Here is a 19,437-nt window from a genome sequence, read left to right on the forward strand (position 1 = left end):
GCCGCTTATCCTCACAAGGGTCGCGGGGGAGCGCCGAAGCCCATCCCAGGCGTCAACGGGCACTCGGCCGCCATTGTTGCAGACAAGCAGTCAGCTGTCCGTCGTCGTCATGCCAGATTTTTGTCGACGGATGTGGAAATCGCGGAAACGGTGACATTGGGAAACGATTTTTCCCGTGTTCCGGAGATGAGATTGCATGAAGGAGAAGATACGATGGAGTTGTCGAAAAAACGGCAACAAAAGTGGCTTGCAAATATACGACGTGCGGATCTGATCGAAGCTCGAGTACACGAGGCAAATGGTTATTTGAAAGTCTGTTGTGATGATTTTGTAAGCGGTATTTCGAGTGTCCAGATATTCTATTTCAGGGAAGTTTTTCAGATCCTTTGAAAGTACGTCGTCGTGGAGAGTATACGGATGGATATCGTCACAGAGCTTGACCTTCTGTACATAACTCGCTTTGGCGACATCATCGAGTGAATTAAAGAAGGCAGAAAACATCCGCGGCAAACACATGGGTCTGTGGACGTTGCCGTGGTGATGCCGTAGCTTGTCTGTAGAAATGGCGGCGATTATCACGTGATTGCAACCCAAGCGTTCGCCGTCTAAAATTCACCCTCTGTGCCACCGGGCGGGGTTACTTCAGGTCAGGACCGAACAGCCAGCCAATCGCGGTTCATAGTCTCGTGACATCACATACGAAGAAAGCGTAACTGGATTGGCTGGCTGTTCAGTTCTGATCTGAAGTAACCCTGCCTGGTGGCACGGGCGGTGAATTTCACACAGCGAATGGACCTTTCCGATGGCGACCTTAAGGTCCGCCCCCTTAGCCATGTCCCACAAGCTTACAAAATGGCGATTGAATAGAATATGTTTGAAGCGTATTCCAGATAAAATTGGGGTATGGTTTTTGCCAAATGCGTCAGACTTGTCCAAGAGAGTTCTACAGAGAGGTCTCAACTCAAACTCAGAGAAGATACTTCTCCCTCACTTACCTTCGAACAAACAGCCTTGTGTTTGTTGATGTTGTCCACATTTAGTTGCGCGTGCGCTCTTCCGCGAGCCTTAATCCATCGTAGACACTTCGTCGACTGTGTTTTAGGTCTTTGGAAAATGAATCGAGCAGGCCCCTTGTGACCTAGCAGGATATCTTTCATCGGAATTGCACGTTCACCGAGCGCATCTGAGGGCCATTTTCTTTGTAACATGAACTTTTCCAAGCGCACGCTACTGACAACCAGGGAAAGGGGCGTGTCAAGCCAGGGGTTAAGACAATGCGGGCTATCTGATTGGCTATTATTGTACGAGTGAGTGACAGGTGAGAAAGGTCCATTGTGGCCGGTTAAATTGTTAACATTGAAAAGTTCCACTGAAATACAACTATCGAAAATGTGATCTTTTTACATTTCAAATTCAAATCCTGGTGGCACATATTTACTTCTATATTCATTTCAAACAGTTGGACTCGAGGATTGAGTCGTTTAGAGGGGGGGGGGGGGGCAAAACCAGATTGCGTTTAAGATTAATACTTACAAAATGACTTAATGGGTGTATCTTTGGAGGTGGTGGGGTGGGGGTGGGGGGGTCATGTCCGCCACATTCCGTCAAAACAAATAGTAACGCTCGGTAGCTAGTAATGTGTCGCCAGATCTATTTTTGCTGTCATTTGAACAACAAATTGACCGATGGAAAATTTGCCAAACGGTCGTACACATAACGATCGATGCCTTCAAATTTTATGCAATATAACTTGTTTCCTAATAGCTAAAGCATGCCCAGCATATCACCTGCACTTTGTATATATATGAATGTTTAATTTTTCATTTTTGTTTAAAAAGCAATTATATTTCATAGTTGAATGATGCCATCATTTAGACGTATATAAATTTAAAGCTCCAAGTTTTGCACTCGGTGTACATGGAATAGTCGCAAAGTAAGAAATGTATTAGAACAATCCACAGAATGTGTACAGTATTTTATCATGAGATTATTTTTTTTTCGATATTGGAAATGTAGGGTTTTTTTTTTTGTTTTCAAATCATTGTGCATATTACGTTGAACTGTCACAATGTGTAATATATTTTTGTAACCACCACGACCTCTCGTTTGTTACATTCACCCATGATTGTTGTGCCTCTATGGAGTAATTTAAGACAACTTTAATGTTGTTAAGGACACTAAAATCTTTTTTTTTTTTTTGCAAAATACATTTGCAATCAATTGATAAATTGATTCCACCTGTTCACCAATTGCAAAATGCAATTTTAAAAAAAATGTGCAGTGATGTTAAAATGCAGTTAATTATTGATTGAATTAATTAATTCATTGATGAATTGATTGATTAATTAATTAAAAATAATTATTAAAACTGACAACAGAGGGAAAATCACAAAGGCACTTGTATGGTGTGCAAATGCAAATTGCAACAAAAAAATGTTCATGCTCATGTAATGATGCATGGAATTGTTCCATTTTTTTTTTTTACTTTGGACTGCAAAAAATGATTTCTAGTCCTCTTTGTGTTACTAACTAGTAACATTGCAACATGAAATGCTTGACTCGCGATTAACAGTGTTATCATTTGCTGTACCTCACAGACATATTTTTTTATGCTTACCATAGATGCTTCAACCATTCACTTTTAAACTGCCTTTTTTTTTTTTTTTTTTACAAAAATGGGATTGGTGGTGATGGTGAGATGTGCTTTTCCAAAATTTGGATTTTAATTTGTCGTTTCAAAGCATTTACACAAGTTTTGCTATTATCATTATTATAAGCTTTGTGGTTTTACAAGACGTTTTTAGCAAACCAATTTTTTTTCCTTCAAAATTTTCTCTTCTTTCCTTTTGTTAGAACATGTAGTCATAAATGTGTATATTATATTTAGAACAATAACATGTAAATAACGCATGAGATGTTTTACTTTTACAGGTACAATTTTTATTTTTTTTTTGCTTTACTTGCACATATTATGTGTGTATTGAGGGGTCGAAATTAAGCCTTAAATACATTTATTTTTCTGACAGGTTTGGATCTCAGTGTGGCAAACGTTGTGTATGAAAAATTGACATTTTCATTAGTGTATTTTTTTTTTTCGTGTGTGTGTGTGTGTTTGTTTTTCTGCCTAAAAGCTGCTAGAGGAGAAGATTACCAAACAGCATTTGGAGGTGGCAGGGATGAAAGACTTAATTGCTGGTGGTGGGGGGAAAAAAAGCACACTTTAAAAAAAAATGGGATAAAATATGATCATAAAAAAATGAATAAAAGCAGATGCTCTCACAAGTGAAAAAATACTTTCAGCCTTTCATTCATGCCACACCTCTTTAAAAGCCTCAGTGGTACCAGCAAAACGTTTTGAATGTGTATGGAAGAAACACTGCAATATTGCAATATATTTTTGTATTGGATCAAGCTGCTAACATACTTCTAAAGCTCCTTAAGGTGCTACAGACCTCTTTTATAGTTTTAGAATGTATTGTTCGTTTCAAAGTATTCAACCTAGCAGAGCAGCTGGCACGTGCGCGACTGATTGTACGATATAGCGTCATATAGTTTTACTGTACTGTGACACGTTTCATCTGTTTTTCTTTTTTTTTTTTTTTTACAAATTGTATCTCTCAAATATCCCCATATATTTTCCCCCCACTTGTGTTTTTTTTTTTTAATAATGGGAAGCTTTGTCATTGAGAGAGCAATAAGCAAAAGTGAAGTTCCTTTTTTTTTTTTTTTTTAAATGATGTATATGTGACAACATTCAAATTGAGATGAAATCTGTTCAATGAATGCATTCCAGCCATGTTAGTATTTTTGTGTTGCATAATAACAATACCATCCCATAACGATGATGGAAATGAGCGACTGAATGACGGTAACTCGCAATATTTAACTAAAAATCTATTTTACAAACTACTGCTATAATTTTAGTTTTATACATACATGGAATCTGTGTGTGTGAGAGTGTGTGTGTGTGTGTGTGTGTATATATATATATATATATATATATATATATATATATATATATATATATATATGCATGTTTGTGCGTGTATATATGTAAATAGTGTTGTATGTGTATAGATATATAAATATATAAAATATATACAGTAGTTAAATATATGAGATATGTTTGTAGTCTTTGTAAAATAGAAGTTTTTTTTTTAAAAAAAAACACTGACATAATCCAAAGAGGCAGATTATTTATTGTTTTGCATAATAACCTGATTTTTATTTACATACCTTGCTGCTATTAAAAAGGGGTGACGTTGTCGACTCCAGTGTTTTCATGCGATGTATTGTAAGTTCAATAAACGTAAGAACATTTTATATTATCTGTTTTCTTTTGTCTTTGCAATCCATTGGAAAAGTATGGGAACGCTGATGTACAGTAGTTTGCTGTTTACTTTACATGGTTGTCTGAATGGTTTGGGTTTTACATCAAAAGATGAACATTACAGCTTTCACTTCTAAATACATAAAATCCTTTTTTTTTTTTTTTTTTTTTTGCCGAGGATAAGTTTCGGACCATATACCATAGACCGCATATTAAAAATAATCATAATAATTAGTCGCCTATTACGTTTGATTCCCAACCCAATATTCAAACATGTTTTACAACATATTAAAGGATTTCGTAGCCACAAAGTCCGAAAAAAATATTGTCAAAATAATGTTATAATGACCAAATACAGGTAGGTCTCAACATAGTTCCATCTTAATCACATTTTGGAGTGCGAAAACACTTTTGCCACACTCAATATGGCGGATACGTCAACATGCAAATCAATGCCAATGAGAGGTCTATGATTTGATCTTGATGATTGCAGCCATATATTTGCGTGTCGTCAATGTGGACCACGTGATTTTTAAAGTCTTTATTAATACAAAATGGAAAGTTTGTATTGTAAATGAATACAGAGTAAAACTTACCGTACATAAGTGGTGTGTGTATAATAAATTCATACAAATGAAAGTCACGAAAGAAAACTAAAAAAAAAAATGAAACTCCTACGCTGTCGCCAATAAATGACGTCACAAACATGCGCTACTATCGTCGGACCAACACGAGAAGCTGCAAGCATACAAATTGTCAGATTGCGCGACTAAGGAGGTTGAAAAAAAGCCATTCATAGCCGGAGAATAAAATTAACGTGCGTATATTCTCCTTCCCCCCCCCCCCGAAAAAGGCCATTGTGAGTGGACGTTGATTTAAAAAAAAAAATAGGCGTCTCGGAGACTATGCCTTCTCCAGTCCCTCCCACCCGTGTGCTTTCCAAAGACATTTACCCCTCCGTGGACATCGGTACTTGTAGCAGCCCCTTATCCAAGCACTCATTCGGCTCCACTTTGCAAGTCCCCACGCAGAGGCACCACGGTAAAGTCGCCAGCCGTCTGTGGTCATCCGTCATCTACTGGAAGGAGCTGCACGGCGTTCAGCCCGTCGGTTCCGGGGGCTTCGGCTCCGTCTACAAGGCGAAATACCGAGGCGAGACGGTGGCGTTGAAAAAAGTCAAGAAATGCACCAAAAATAAACTGGCTTCCCGTCAGAGTTTTTGGGCGGAACTGAACGCCGCGCACCTCCGTCACCGCAACGTCGTCCGCGTCATCGCGGCGACCACCTGCATGCCGACGGACTTCGGAGACGAGAGGAGCATCGGGACCATCGTGATGGAGTACGTGGGGAGCAGGAATCTGCAGCAGATCATCTACGGCTGTGCCGAGGAGCCGCTGCCCCCGGAAAGGTGGGTCAAACACTCTTTGGACATCGCGCGCGGTTTGCAGTTCCTCCACTCCCACAAAATCGTCCACCTGGACATAAAACCAGCCAACGTTTTGGTGTCCGCCGAGGACGTGTGCAAGATCGCAGACTTCGGTTGCTCCGTTCAGCTCGATACCAAACGCGAAGCGTCTGAGGTGGTTCCGATGAGTCACGCCGGTGGCACGTACACGCACCGAGCGCCGGAATTGCTCAAAGGCGAAGGCGTCTCTGAGAAATCGGATATTTTCTCCTTCGGGATTACCATGTGGCAGATGATCACAAGGGAGCAGCCCTACGCGGGCGACCGGCAGCACGTCCTCTACGCGGTGGTCGCGCACAATCTGCGGCCCGATCTCGAAGACCAGGACGCGTTCCGGTCGCAGCGCGGCGGGTTCTGCAGGACTTTGCTGAGCAGGTGTTGGGATGCGGAGGCCCGGTCTAGATTCAGTGCCCGAGACCTCATAACCCAACTGGAGCAACTCCAGGCGGAATTGTGACGTGTGCAGATTTTAGCAGCATTTTACTTCTCAGGTATTGATTTTATCTCTTTTGAGATTGAGATGGATTTCCGATTATATGACCGCTTGGTTCTGATTCAGAACCAAAACAGATTATTAAATCCGTCCATTAATCCATTCAAAAATGAAGCTACTGCTAACGAGTCATTAAAGAAGATGATTTATGCGGGGTGTCATTATTTTAAATGGCTGACGGTTAGCCTTGTAATTGTTTTTTTTTTTTTTGTACTGCAGTATTAACGCGATGCTAAAAAAAAAACATGTCTCATAACTGGAAAGTCATTATTCATTTCCACATCATGGAATCATAAAGCTGCTAGTATTTTCATTTTAATCTTAAATATCTTAATCCTGAAGTGTTTTTTTTTTGAGTGTACTTTGTTTATGATAAGAGATTTTAGCGATTATACTTTAATTAAAATGGTTTCACACGTTTACTATTTTTGTTTGCCTCTAGCTCATTCATTTTTATATCCATGCATCAAATATCTGTTTGGACTTTGCCCTTCGGTTTGCCGTACTTTGCTGAAAAGATTTGATTCAAATGGAAAATTAATTGCATCCGATCGTGTTAGAGCATGAGGAAAATTAGGAAAATAACTGAGCGACTCCTTTAATAACTCGACCGCAGCTGAATTTCCTAAGTTTGAATGCTTTTGACGTCACTAAAACCTTGCACAGCGCGTCAGCGCGTGAATTAGCAATTGACCCCTCCGTGGATGTTGCGCAATCCGCGTCACTGACCAATCAGAGGCCAGAGATCTGCATAATCTCGGACTCAAATCTCAGACAACGCTGGCTGGATGGTCCAGTATAGCTTCTGTTGGCGTTTTATCGCGTATTTGGGTTCTTTAGCAATAGATATGGTTGAGAGGTGCAGTCACGGACTTTGTAATAGTGACGACAGGTATCCTGAAAGGCTAGTTGGTGGAGTTCAATTCGTACCCTTTTCAAAACCGAAGACCCAGTACGAAAAATGTCTTTGATGGATCAAACTTTGTGTAAGTAAGTTTCTTTCGGCTTGTCCCTTTCGGGATCGCCACAGCGTGTCTTCTCAGATGAACGCACATATGTTTGGCACAATTTTTACGCCGGATGCCCTTCCTGACGCAACCCTTCTCAGGGAGTGGAGGCCCCAGTGGGATACGAACCCACAACCCCTGGTTTATCAAACCAGTGCTCTAACCACTGAGCTACAGGGCCTCTGGATCAAACTTTGTGTAAGACCGCATAATCAACTGAATCCATCTAAAATCAACCGGAACAGAAGACCGAGTACGAAAAATGTCTTTGATGGATAAAACTTTGAGGAAGACAGCATGATCAACTGAATCCATCAACCGGAACAGATATGTTTGCACGAAGGTATGCCCTATATTTGATTTTCAATACATGTCTCATATAAATGAATTAGCAGTTCTTCGCTTGCATAATATAGCTACGTGTGAATGATTGTCACACTTGATCTGTGTTGAGCGATATTTTGCGATGATCTGACTGCACAAACGTGTCTCTGTTCGGCGCTCCCGAGCGAAGCTAAACCGGACTTTGTTTGGTAGCACGAAGGTATGCCGTATATTTGATTTTCAATACGTCTCATATAAATGGATTAGCAGTTCTTCGCTTGCATAACATAGCTAAGTGTGAATGATTGACACACTTGATCTGTGTTCAGCGATATTATGCGATGATCTGACTGCACAAACGTGTCCCATTGTTCGCGGCTAATTAGTTAAGCGAAACCGGACTAGCGTCCTAAAAGCCTTCGACGTGCACCGCGACACCAAGACTGAAGGAAGGATGTTTGAGGACACTAAAGTAGTGATTGTCGTACTTGCGTGGGTTCGGCACTAATTCAAGAATAATTATTGAGGGGAGCGCGTGACGTTACACAAAGAAAACGAGAGAAACAACTCGTAAATCAAGCCTCGCCTTCTTTTCCTTCATACGGTGGTTCACCAACGGCTATACAGACACATATACAGATTCTGCACACAAGTGTGATATGTCACACGAAAATAGGAAACTGTCAATGACGAATTCATCTTTGTGTTATAATATATTATAATATATATATATATAAGATATTATTATGTGGCTTCTCAGTCTTCCTCTGACTCTGGAAAGATCTTGCGCTAATATCAATGGTTTCTCCGTCGATTTGCATGTAAATACCATTGAAATACCCCTCGCTGAAATACTTGAACCCTGCTGTCTGCTTTTCAACGATTTTTCACTGTTAGCTAAGAATGCGAGTGAGAAATCAGCCGGTAAATCGGACAGTTTCGCTCTATTCCTTTCTTGCTGCGCCGATATTTTTCCTAATTGTTTGTCTGACGTCAGCGCACGTGGCGTGACGTCACTTCAGGAGGCGTGGTTAAGTGCCCTGTACAGAGGGGTCAATTAATTCTGAACGTAAAAATCACAACGTTGGGGATGATTTGTTGTGCAACGGCGACATCTAGTGGCTGATATACAAAACTGCATAAATAAATTCCTACGAGCAGATTCCAAAGTTACTATGATTATATTACATGTTTGATAATTTACAAATCAATTTAAAAGCACATTTAATAACAAAAAGGTGCAATTTGAATATAGCTTTCTGATTTACATGTTTTTTATTTATCCATTTTAATTTAAAAATATTTTACTGCCACCTGGTGGTTTTGAGAATAAATCAGTTATGCTTACCAACTTTTTTTTTTTTTTAACAACTTGGAGGGTTTGTATGATTTTGTATAATCTATGTATGCCTGGTCCTACCTCACCCCTTTATTAATGTAGCATAAATGAAAGTCATACTTTATACTTTCTTCAAGGCTCGTTGTGTCTTTAACTTTGACTCTTTAGTTTTTTTTTTTTTTTTTTGGGGGGGGGGAGATATTTATGGTACAGTTTGCAGTCCAGCTTGTTGCGCTCACTTTTGACTGTGCAGCTATTTGACAGCAATTAAGCGAGCACAGAGGAAAGTGGACACGCGTCAGCATGGTAAGTCACAGATTTATAAATCTAAAACCATCTTTGTAATAATGCCGATTTTTATTCCTTTGTTGTATGACTACCATTATGAGCAGCGTGTGGAAAGCCCAACATAATGTCCCTTGTTGGCCGAATGACAAATATGCACAAATCTGACAACCCGGATGAATGAATGAATGTTCCATTAAAAAGTCCACAATTAAAATGATGAAGCTGTAGCAAAAAATAAAAAAATATCACCATAATAATTGGACCACAAATGTTAATTAGAAAAATGTCAGGTTTTGAGAGTACAGTACCACCGGATAGTACTTTTCAATGTTATTTAAAAGACTAAATGTGTCAAATTTACTTTTATGTGCTGTCCAATGCATATGACCTGAATGAGGATGAGCGATATGGATGATTTATGTAAATACAGTGGGAGTCCTCGGGTTAAGACGGTCTCAACCTAAGACGTTTCGACTTTACAGCGCCTTTTCCCCCTCCGCCATTTTGTCTGGCGAACACTCGTCCGTGTTTTGTGCGCCGTGAGTATCTTCGCATTTTTCGCCCTCCTATTTAGACAATATCTGAAAATAAATGAAATGACACCAGTTCCACTGATCGATTAGAAATGTGAAAGGATGTCTTAGACCTGGGTTGTCCAACTCCTTTTTTTCTCGCGGGCCACATTGTTGTTTCGGTTTCCCTCAGAGGGCCGTTATGACTGTGAAACACAAATATTTAGACATCATATTTACATCAAATTTATGAACTAGTTTTGGAATCAGAAATCGAGGGTAATGTGTTTTTCAACTGGTCACGTTTGGTAACAAAAAAATGCTTGTAATAGCTCATCTTTATCATTTACGATGTATGACAATTTGAAATTTTGGTACAGATTTTTATAAGAATCATGGAAATTGACACTAGATTTGGCTTCGTGGGCCACATAAAATCATGTGCCGTGCCAGATCTGGTCCGCGAGCCTTGAGTTTGACACCTGTGTCTTTGACCCATGCTTGAATGTTACAATATTTGGTAAAAGTGCAAAAAATAAAAAAAAAGACCAAGCATTTAAAAAGGCAGCCATTTTCCCCCGGGAGTATCTTCACATTTTTCACCCTCCTTTTTATACAATATCGCCCCAAAGAAGGAAGCTGTGTCTTTTTTAGCAATACTTCAGCAGCCAAAAATAAATCCATTACCATGGAAACGAAGTTCAAGATCATAAAAAAAAAAATCGGAGAAAGGAGCGCCGCCAACGCCACCGAGGCTTCAGTCGGTCGACCGTGGTGACAATTATGAAAGGCAAAGCCCGTATTGTAGCGCTAGCGATGCGTTCCGTTCCTATGTCGGATGAAATGATAACAAAACCAGGTTCTATGATATTTTTTCGAGATGGAGAGGATGGAGGACCAGGTTCCTTCGCGATATCTAAGAACACCCACCCCTTCTTCTCCATCCACCTCTCAGCAGTAATGCTAAGTACACCATCTCGTTTATTCCAATTTCGGACTTTCATGGTGGAAATTCTACTCCAGGAACAGATTTCTGTTGTAGACCGAGGACTTCCTGTATATATCATAGTAACGTCTACTTTGTTTGATCAGCATTCGGAGTGCGTTGAAGACACGAAGGCAGGCGAGCCTCATTTCCCCCGCATGAGCTGTTTCTGGCCCGCGTGGTCGGCGCCATGGCCTTCCGGTACGACAGCGAGAAGAAGCGAAAGCACCAAAAGTGGAAGAAAAGAGCCAAAGAGCTCAAAGAGCATCTGGACGTTAAGGTGAATGAAAAGGGCCGTGTGCAGCAGTTCTAATGGTTGAGGATGGGCAGCATGGAGAACCAGTGGTTGCCACTTTTGAGGTTCTGGGTTCCAAGTCCGGGCTTGGGTCTTCCTCTGTGTAGTTTGTTCTGACCATAACACTAAATATGGCATCGTTACCTCCCAAAGAAAATATGACAAATGGTTTGATGTAATGGGTAGGGTTCCAATGACGTCACCTTGTTGTGTCATGGAGGTCAGAGAACAGAGGTGATAAGTTTTTTTTCGATCGTTAATTTATCTGATTGATCTCAGGGTGGTGGTGATGGGCTTGAAAAGTCATACCGTATTTCCCGGCCTACAGAGCGCACATGGTGATAAGCCTCTGTACGTAGCGGCTAATGCAAGCACGGCGGTGCTAACGCTAACGAGCGCGGCGGCTGTGAAATCAGTCGCGCGCGGCTTGTAGCCCAAGAATCTCATTTGCATTTTTTAATGTTTGGTATGAGAGCATCCATCCATCCATTTTCTTTGCCGATTATCCTCACACGGGTCGCAGGAAGCACTGGAGCCTGTCCCAGTTGTCAATGGGCAGAAGGCAGGGCGCACCCTGAACTGCTCGCCAGCCAATCGCAGGGCACAGAGAGACAAACAGTAAATAGTGAGACATTTTTAACAGCAATATACAGAAAATAAAGTTAATTTTGTACTTTTTGTTCATGTTGTTAAATACTCATAGCTCATTCCTAAAATACGACCAAATCAAGCCACTGTGCACACATCATGCGTAGACCTTAATTTATGGAAAATAATACAATACAAAATGCATTGATGTATTGTTTTAAGCATGTTTTATTATTGCTCACTTTATGTTTTAGATTAATATTTTGTTTTCCATGTTGCCTGTAAACTAATACTGCTGCCTGTTTTTCAAAATCAACTTTATTGACCAAGTATGAAAGAACACGCAAGGAATTTGCACTCGTTCCGAACGGCACTGTGTAAAAATGGAAAAAAAAAATAGATGGAAATCGTGACAAATCATTGAAATCATGTTAAAAATGAACCATAATTGTTCTTTTAAAAAAAAAAAAAACGGTCTTACTCTCAAAAACATGTCTCGAGTCTCGCAAATCACGTGACGGAAGCAAGTGCAGCTCCAGTTTGGCCACGCCCAGCAAGGACATCCAACGGGGCTTTGCTCTGTGTGACGTAGGCCAGTCGGGAGACGCGAATGGGTCTTATCGGGAAGAAAAAGTGACCAATTTGTCACTTTCACTTTGCCCTCCACTTGGAAGCACTCTGAAGTTTTTTTTCGCACGTGTCGGCAGCAAGCAAGCAGAGAAAAGCGAGCGAACGGCGACATGGTAAGTCAGATTTGATGCTAATTTTATTGCTTTATTGTTTTACAAAGCATCACAAGCAGCGTTAAAAATGTGCTCTTGCATCATGTTCGTTTATTAAAGCGGGGGGGGGGAATTGTTGAGATTCATCACGTATTTTTAATTTCTAGTTTTAGTGTTACATTTTTTTGTGAAGGGTTCACTATATGCTACATGTTTTAAAACTTTTTCTGAGCCACTTATCATCACAAGGGTCGAAGTACAAAAAAAAAAGTTGTTTTTCACGGGGGGAAGTTGTACTAAATTTATTTGAAAAAAAAAATGTATATCATGGTTGGACAAATTTAGGCTGGTAAAGCGTCGACCTCACAGTTATCAGGACCCGGGTTTGATTCCAGCTCCACCTGTGTGGAGTTTGCATGTGCTCCGGGCACTCCCTTGACCTTCGTGAGGACAAGCGGCAAAGAAAATGGATGGATGTCATAGTTGGCCAAATTTATTGATATAATAAGGTGATGTACTGTGCGTTTTCATAATATCTGTTTTTGTTTACTCAGTCTTGGGACCGCATTGAAGATATAAAGGCGGCCTTCGCGGATCACGGGAGCCACTGGCGCCCGCGCGAACTGCACTTGGCCCAGCTGCTCAGCTCCACGAGCTCGCAGCTCCAGAGGCAGCGGCAAAAGTGCCAAAAGTGGAGGAGGAGAGCCGAGGAGCTTCAGGACCGTCTGGAGTCCGAGGTGGAGGCCCTGATGGAGGCCCTGCACAGCAGACAGGTACGCACCTCCGTTTTTATCTATGTGGCATTTAGAGGTGAGCGAGTGGTTTGTGCATCTGACTCACGGTTGTGAAGTTCTGGGTTCAAGAGTTAGTCTTGGATGAAGAGCGGTGTGAATGCTGCTTTTGTCTGTCCAGTGGATCTAAAAAGTGTACACACCCCGCTGTACAAGTGCCATGTTTATATGAAAATTGTGTGAAATGTTTCCCAACAACTGACTGGCGGCTGACTTGTCTCTTTAATCCACGCAGAGCAACGACATGAGCGAGGAAGATGAGGCGGAGACAAAAAATGACGACAGTACGTGGAGAAGAAAAGATGAGAAAGACGAAAGAGAGGAAGAAGCGAGCGATAAGGAAGGATACGGACAAAACGAGAGAAAAATGTCCATCGGTGCGAAAACCAGCAGCATTTGGGACTCTCTTCCATTCTCATATTATTTTTTGTTCTGGCTGTTCTTGATGTTTTTACATGTATACACCGTATGAACACAAAGATAATGTTTGACGTACTCTTCTGTCTGTCAAAACATATTGTAAATATGTTTTTAAAGGTGTTATGTAAATAAATGTATCTATCTGCAACACAAGCTCTCAAAACTTATTGAAATTACCCCTTTTTCGAGGGTTGTCATAAAAATATTTACTCATTTCATCATATTTACATCAATATTTGAACTCGTTTTGAATCAGAAATCAAGGGTAATGTGTTTTCCGGCTTTTCAGGTTTGGTAACACAAAATGCTTGCAATATCGTTATCATTTACAATATCTGAGAATTTTACGTTTTTGGTACAGATTATTACAAGAATCATGGAAATTGACACGTAGATTTGGCTTCGCTGGCCACATAAAATCATGTGCTGGGCCAGTTCTCCCCTCCGGGCCTTGAGTTCTGACACCCGGGTCTTCGACCCATGCTTGAATGTTACAATATTTGGTAAAAGTGGAAGCAAAATCATCATCATTTCAATATGGAGGGTAACTGTGTCGTCGTATGAAATACAGGATAAAGGAAATGATTTGTTGACGAAAAGACCGTTAAAATTAATCCCAATAATTCAAGGCAGCTCAGTTTATTGCAAAAAAATGTACAAATCTTTGTTACCCGTCTTAGAACATTGAGGGCATCATAAATTATGTTTTATTTTGTCAACCCTGTGGAAGAGAGATATTAGTCTTCCTTGTATGAAAAAAATACTGCAGTTTCATCAAAATTAGCTGCCAGTGTTCTGTGAAAAGGAGACTCAATACAACACTTTTACCCTAAATGTGCCTTCATTTAATATTTTTCAACAAATATCCCAATAAAATTATAGACCTGGAATGTGTATATTATAAACTCCGAAAATAAATATGGAATGAAAAAGCAAACGTAATAATTGCAACCTGGGCCCTGATACGCAGCAACGGTCTTAAAAACAATATGTTCAGATCCGACCGTTCAAATCTTTCATAATCCTTAAATTAGTATTCCTCACACCAATATGACATTTTTGGGTGCCCCACAATGCCTGAAAACACAATATTTTGTGTATCTTTGTGAAAATGTTATGTATCATAGGGGTCCCCAACATAGACACGATGCCTGGAATTAAACTTGGCCATTTTGGCTTGAAACAATGTATTTTTTTTTTTTAATGTCAATTCATCAAATCTTTCATTTCAATTACTGGCATGGCTCCATCATATTTTTTTCCATGCTTACGATCATAAGACATTTCCACTGAATTATGTGTTGATCAGTGACTTGCGCGGCGCATATTTCTTCTACGCAAACGGCTTTTTCCATCATAATTACCAGATTAAATTCATGTTCTTTGTGTTTTTTTTATGTACAGTAGTTGTTGCTGTCATGGCAAAATATTATGTATATTACTGTAATTTCCGGCCTACATGCCACGACTTTTTTCACACGCTTTCAACCCAGCGGTTTATGCGATGATGCGGCTAATTTGTGCATTTTTTTTTTCCTCACAGCCGCAAGGGGGCACTCGAGCGGAAAAGGGAAGCGTGAGACCGGCGGAATATATGTGCCGAGGAAGTGACTTTTACCGGTCTGGTGTGACTGTCTGAACGTATGCATGTGCGTATATTTTGTAAATGTCCGGCCAGTCTTAAACATCCCCACCCATGCTTCAACATGTGGCATTCGACGACTCATCGCCGAGTGTTCATGTTCGCGATAGACGAACACATTGAACGTACATATATGTGAATATCTTTTTATCAATTTTTGTTTTAAGGTTATGTTTGGGTAAGGTTATAACGTATGTTAGCTCCCTCTATGTAGAAGAAGGGGAACTACGAGACCAGGGGATTTCCCATTAAGCGTCACGTACGTTCCCAGAGTTCCCCTGTTTTGTAACGCATGCGCATTAATCACAAGGAGACTTTTCAGCACGGGGGAGCCCTCAGACCGTCACACCGGCCCTGTTAGCGCTGCGCTAGCGTGTTACTCCTGTGTCTCAGTGATTTTTACCGGTATGTTTTTTTTTTTTGTTTTTTTTTTAACCGGCTCTGGGAGCGCGGCGCTTGCGTTAATGCGGCGCTTGCGTTAGCGTGGCGCTGGCGTTAGCATTAGCATGGCGCTAGCGTTAAACTCTGTGTGTACGGTCTTTGTAAATATCTCATGTTTCAATGTGGCTTTCAATGTGGGCACCTGCGGCTTTTACACAGCTGCGCCGTATGTATGTACCAAATGGTATTTCCTTTACAAATATACTGGGTGATGCTTATAACCAGGTACGCTCTGTAAATCGCAAATTACAGTAGTATGTTTAGGTAAAAAATTACTCATCTGGGTCTCGAGCGGAACATTTTGGCTTTCAAAGTGTAGCGCGAGACAGAAAGTCGCCGTATAAAATGTACAAAAAAGTGCAATAGAAAACAAAATGACTTGACACGTCAGACTCCGCAGTCGTTGCTCCTGTCTAGGACTTTACGTCGGAGGATGAGCGCAGTGGACAGCGAGGCCACACCGACGTGGAAGGCGATTTGCCAGGCGTTCCTTAGCCCGTGGAGGAAGACGTTGCATAGGACAACGGTTGTCAGCAGGCCCGCGGCCTTGGCTGCTTTTCGGGGGGAGTGGAAGACGTACAGGTGGCACTGCGGAAATTGGGGTTGCTTCACGGATCCCTTTGAGCTGTAACATCTTGATGTGATTAAGTGAATTTACCTGCAGCAGGCAGCAAACGAATGCCACGAGGAAAGCCACAATGTTCCACACGCTGTTGTAGTCTTCCTGCGCGGCGAAAAAAACAGTCACTTTTTTTGGTTCTGCTGCACTTGGGCACTGGCTAATACCTGGAATGTGTACTCTATGAGGTGTACGCCGCGGGTGACGTTCAAAGATGCACACATAATGTTGAGGACCAGAGAAAGGATGCCAGGCGCCGTAACTGGTTCCAGTTTTACAATCTGCCCTGGAAAATGAATATTATTCATAAATCATTCAAAAAAATCCACATACTGTAAAACATTCCAGCAATAGAATATTTAGTGGTAGCGGGCAGCCGGACCGGACGCGACCAACTGCGCCACGTGGCCGTTCGCAGAGCCGTTGGCGAGCGAGACCTCCTCCACGGTGAGAATCTGCGGCGGGCAGAGCCTCAGGTCCTCGTGGACCTCCGTCAAGGTGATCTGCAGAGCTGGCCCACCCCGGTGGTTGTACTGCTGCTTTAGCTTCTGAATGGCGCAGTCTTAAGTGTGCGAGAGGAGGTGAAGTCTTTATAACAACAATTAATTACAATAATAATGAGCAGTAAAATGTATGTATGGATAATTTAAATTGTAAGCTTCTATTAAAAAAAAAATCTAAATCTTATTTATTTCACAGTTTACAATTCATTGCCAAAATGCAATGGAATATATATAAATAAAATTATTTGGACATTATTAATCGGGTGACAAAAAAAACCTTTAAGAGACTCATTTAATTTGTTTGATCAGCAATCATAAACCTTGGATTTCAGTTCCCCCATTTACCAAATTCTAAAAATGGATATGGTCTGTCTGCCAGTGCCACAACGCTGTGATCGTAGCAGGTCGCGAATTCCCAGCGGAGGTCTTCCAAGAAGCAGAACGCCATCGCGACGGGAACGCTGCGGTGACAAACGGTCATGTAGGCGACGCCCTCGGAAGACGCCAAGCTGCACAAGGTGACAGGAGCACAAAAACGAGCCATTTTGCCATCGAAAGGTTCTGCTGCGAGTGTCAGCCGGCGGCCTTACTAGAATTTGAGCTCTTGGCCCTTGACCGCGGTTCTGTGCGGGAAGAGCGCCAGCGTCTTGCTGATGGTCCGGAGCTGCCGCTTCCTCTCCTGCAGCTCCCGGTTGTGCTCGAAGTCGGTAGAGGCGGAGAGAGGGAGGCCGTCCCTCAGTCGCGCCACGAAGGCAAACAGGATCAGAGACATGACCCATGGGTGCTTCTCTGTCTGCGCGGGTGAGAAAAGAAAAGCATCTTCAATAACTTTCTAAATAGATGGCGAATTAAACAAATACCGTCATTTCCGGCCTCCAAGCCGCGACCTTTTTTCACACGTTTTCAACCCTGCGGCTTATGCGGTGATGCGGCTAATTTGTGCAATTTTTTCTAACGGCCGCAACTCGAGCGGAAAAGGTAAGATTGAGACCGGTGGAATATATAGGCCGAGGAAGTGGGTTTTACCAGTATGTTGTTTTTTAACCGGCCCTGTTAGCGCTGCGCTAGCGTTAGCCCTGTGCTAGCATGTTGCTGCTGTGTTACTGCTGTGTCTCAGTGATTTTTTTTTTTGCTGGTATGTTTTTTTTTTTTTTTTAACCAGCCCTGTTAGCGCTGCGCTAGCATTAGCATGTTGCTGCTGCGTTACTGCTGCGTCTCAGTGATTTAGGTATGTTTTTTTAAACTGGCCTTGTTAGTGCTGTGCTACCGTGTAGCTGCCGTGGCTGTTTTTTTAATTTACCGGTATGTTTTAGTTTTTTTGTTTTTTTTACCAGGCCTGTTCGTGCCACTGTGTTGTTGCTATGTTAAGTTAAGCTAAGGTATTAAAACTTTGTAAACTCTTTCTGTGTACCGTCTTTCTTTGTAAATATCTCGTGTTTCAAAGTGGGTTTCAATGCGGGCACTTGCGGCTTTTACACAGGTGCGGAGTATGTATGTACCAAATGGTATTTCCTTTACAAACGTACTGGGTGAGGCTTATAATCAGGTGCACTATGTAGGCCGGAAATTAGGGTAAATAAGAACACAGAAATATGAATAATGATTCATAGGAATAAATACACAGAGGTAAAAAAGAAAACTGCAAAAACCCATAACAGCAATTGAGCTGACATTTTAAATGAAAATAAAAGAATACGATCAGTTTAAGTAAAACATAATAATAGCAGTTATTCTAAGCATAAAAACAACAAAAAGATGAAAACACGTTACTGACACTTTTAAAAAATATACGGTATACAGATGAATGTATAAACCAAAACAACCAATAACAATACCAACAAGGTTAATTACTGTGTAACTTTAAAAAACTGAAAAAGTAACGGAAAAAAATAATCTAAAAAAGATAAAACAAAGACAATATAAACGTAAAAATATGCAAGAATAGGGGGTGAAATTATTTCAACTGGAAAACATGACCTTGAGTCACATTTAATAAATAAATAAAATGGCTTTAAAATAACTCTTAGATATACTTGACAGTAAATATATATGCATAAGAACATTTACTGTGCAGTCTTTTTTTTTTAAACAAAAATGTTAATGATGTAAACAGAAAAGGGCAGATATCAATCGTGATGCTGGTATTAATATTTCAATTTAAAAAGTTGAGAAAGTTGTTCTATTACGTTGTAAAAAAATATCTAAATAATATCTTTTGACTTTGTTGATATACATTAGAGGCCCAGTTCATCCTGAAGCACCGCAGATTACAGCCTGTTCAATTAATAAACTAATACTTTTACCAAGACTCAAGCAGGCTCCAATAATTATCCATCTCATTTAGATAGCTTGAGTCTTCTTTATGGAGTGGGATTTTTAATGTTACATGCTGCACATGTTTTATGCAAGTTATGGAAGTCGTGGAGACAAGAAGTTGCACCTTACCTCTTGAGAATAAAGACTTTCATTCTGCCAGTTTGCTTATTTATTTAGATGACTACGCCGCCGGTTTAACGTAGCACATTACCGGCATGGTGCGAGTAAAGTGTATAATAGTAAGGTTGTTTTATTGATAACCACAAATCGAAATAAAAACACAAATTATTACGTTACTGAGGTTTAACAGACTAGGCGGTCAAGCAGAAGCTAACACAACAAATAAAGCTACGCAGT

General features: G+C 40.8%; 2 protein-coding genes across 3 annotated transcripts; one reads left to right on the forward strand and one right to left on the reverse strand.

Moving 5' to 3' along the window:
- Window positions 1-4,943: 4,943 nt before the first annotated feature.
- On the forward strand, window positions 4,944-6,710 carry mos (v-mos Moloney murine sarcoma viral oncogene homolog). The gene has a single exon (XM_061804643.1). The coding sequence runs from the start codon at window positions 5,236-5,238 to the stop codon at window positions 6,250-6,252; it is 1,017 nt and encodes a 338-aa protein (XP_061660627.1). The 5' UTR covers window positions 4,944-5,235; the 3' UTR covers window positions 6,253-6,710.
- A 7,533-nt stretch (window positions 6,711-14,243) lies between these two features.
- sec22c (SEC22 homolog C, vesicle trafficking protein) lies at window positions 14,244-19,434 on the reverse strand. 2 transcript variants are annotated; one of them, XM_061804646.1, is made up of 7 exons: window positions 19,210-19,434; window positions 17,355-17,557; window positions 17,110-17,273; window positions 16,644-16,823; window positions 16,429-16,542; window positions 16,301-16,366; window positions 14,244-16,230 (listed from the first exon to the last, which is right to left on the reverse strand). In XM_061804646.1, exons 2-7 carry the CDS (start codon window positions 17,534-17,536, stop codon window positions 16,064-16,066), a joined length of 873 nt encoding a protein of 290 aa, XP_061660630.1. In that variant the 5' UTR covers window positions 17,537-17,557; window positions 19,210-19,434; the 3' UTR covers window positions 14,244-16,063. The 2 variants fall into 2 exon arrangements, with proteins under 2 accessions (XP_061660630.1, XP_061660628.1); XM_061804644.1 differs by having other exon boundaries at window positions 16,429-16,547; window positions 19,210-19,433.
- Window positions 19,435-19,437: the final 3 nt, after the last annotated feature.

This window comes from Syngnathoides biaculeatus, chromosome 19 (assembly GCF_019802595.1).
Source record: "Syngnathoides biaculeatus isolate LvHL_M chromosome 19, ASM1980259v1, whole genome shotgun sequence".
Lineage (NCBI taxonomy): Eukaryota > Metazoa > Chordata > Actinopteri > Syngnathiformes > Syngnathidae > Syngnathoides > Syngnathoides biaculeatus.

Coding starts and splice junctions, on each gene's coding strand:
- mos (XM_061804643.1), top strand. CDS start 5,236: ATGCCTTCTCCAGTCCCTCCCACCCGTGTGCTTTCCAAAGACATTTAC.
- sec22c (XM_061804644.1), bottom strand. CDS start 17,536: ATGTCTCTGATCCTGTTTGCCTTCGTGGCGCGACTGAGGGACGGCCTC. Junction 16,548..16,643: donor GGCGCAGTTGGTCGCGTCCG/GTCCGGCTGCCC, acceptor TTCATTTTCCAG/GGCAGATTGTAAAACTGGAA. Junction 16,367..16,428: donor TCATAGAGTACACATTCCAG/GTATTAGCCAGT, acceptor TTCGCCGCGCAG/GAAGACTACAACAGCGTGTG.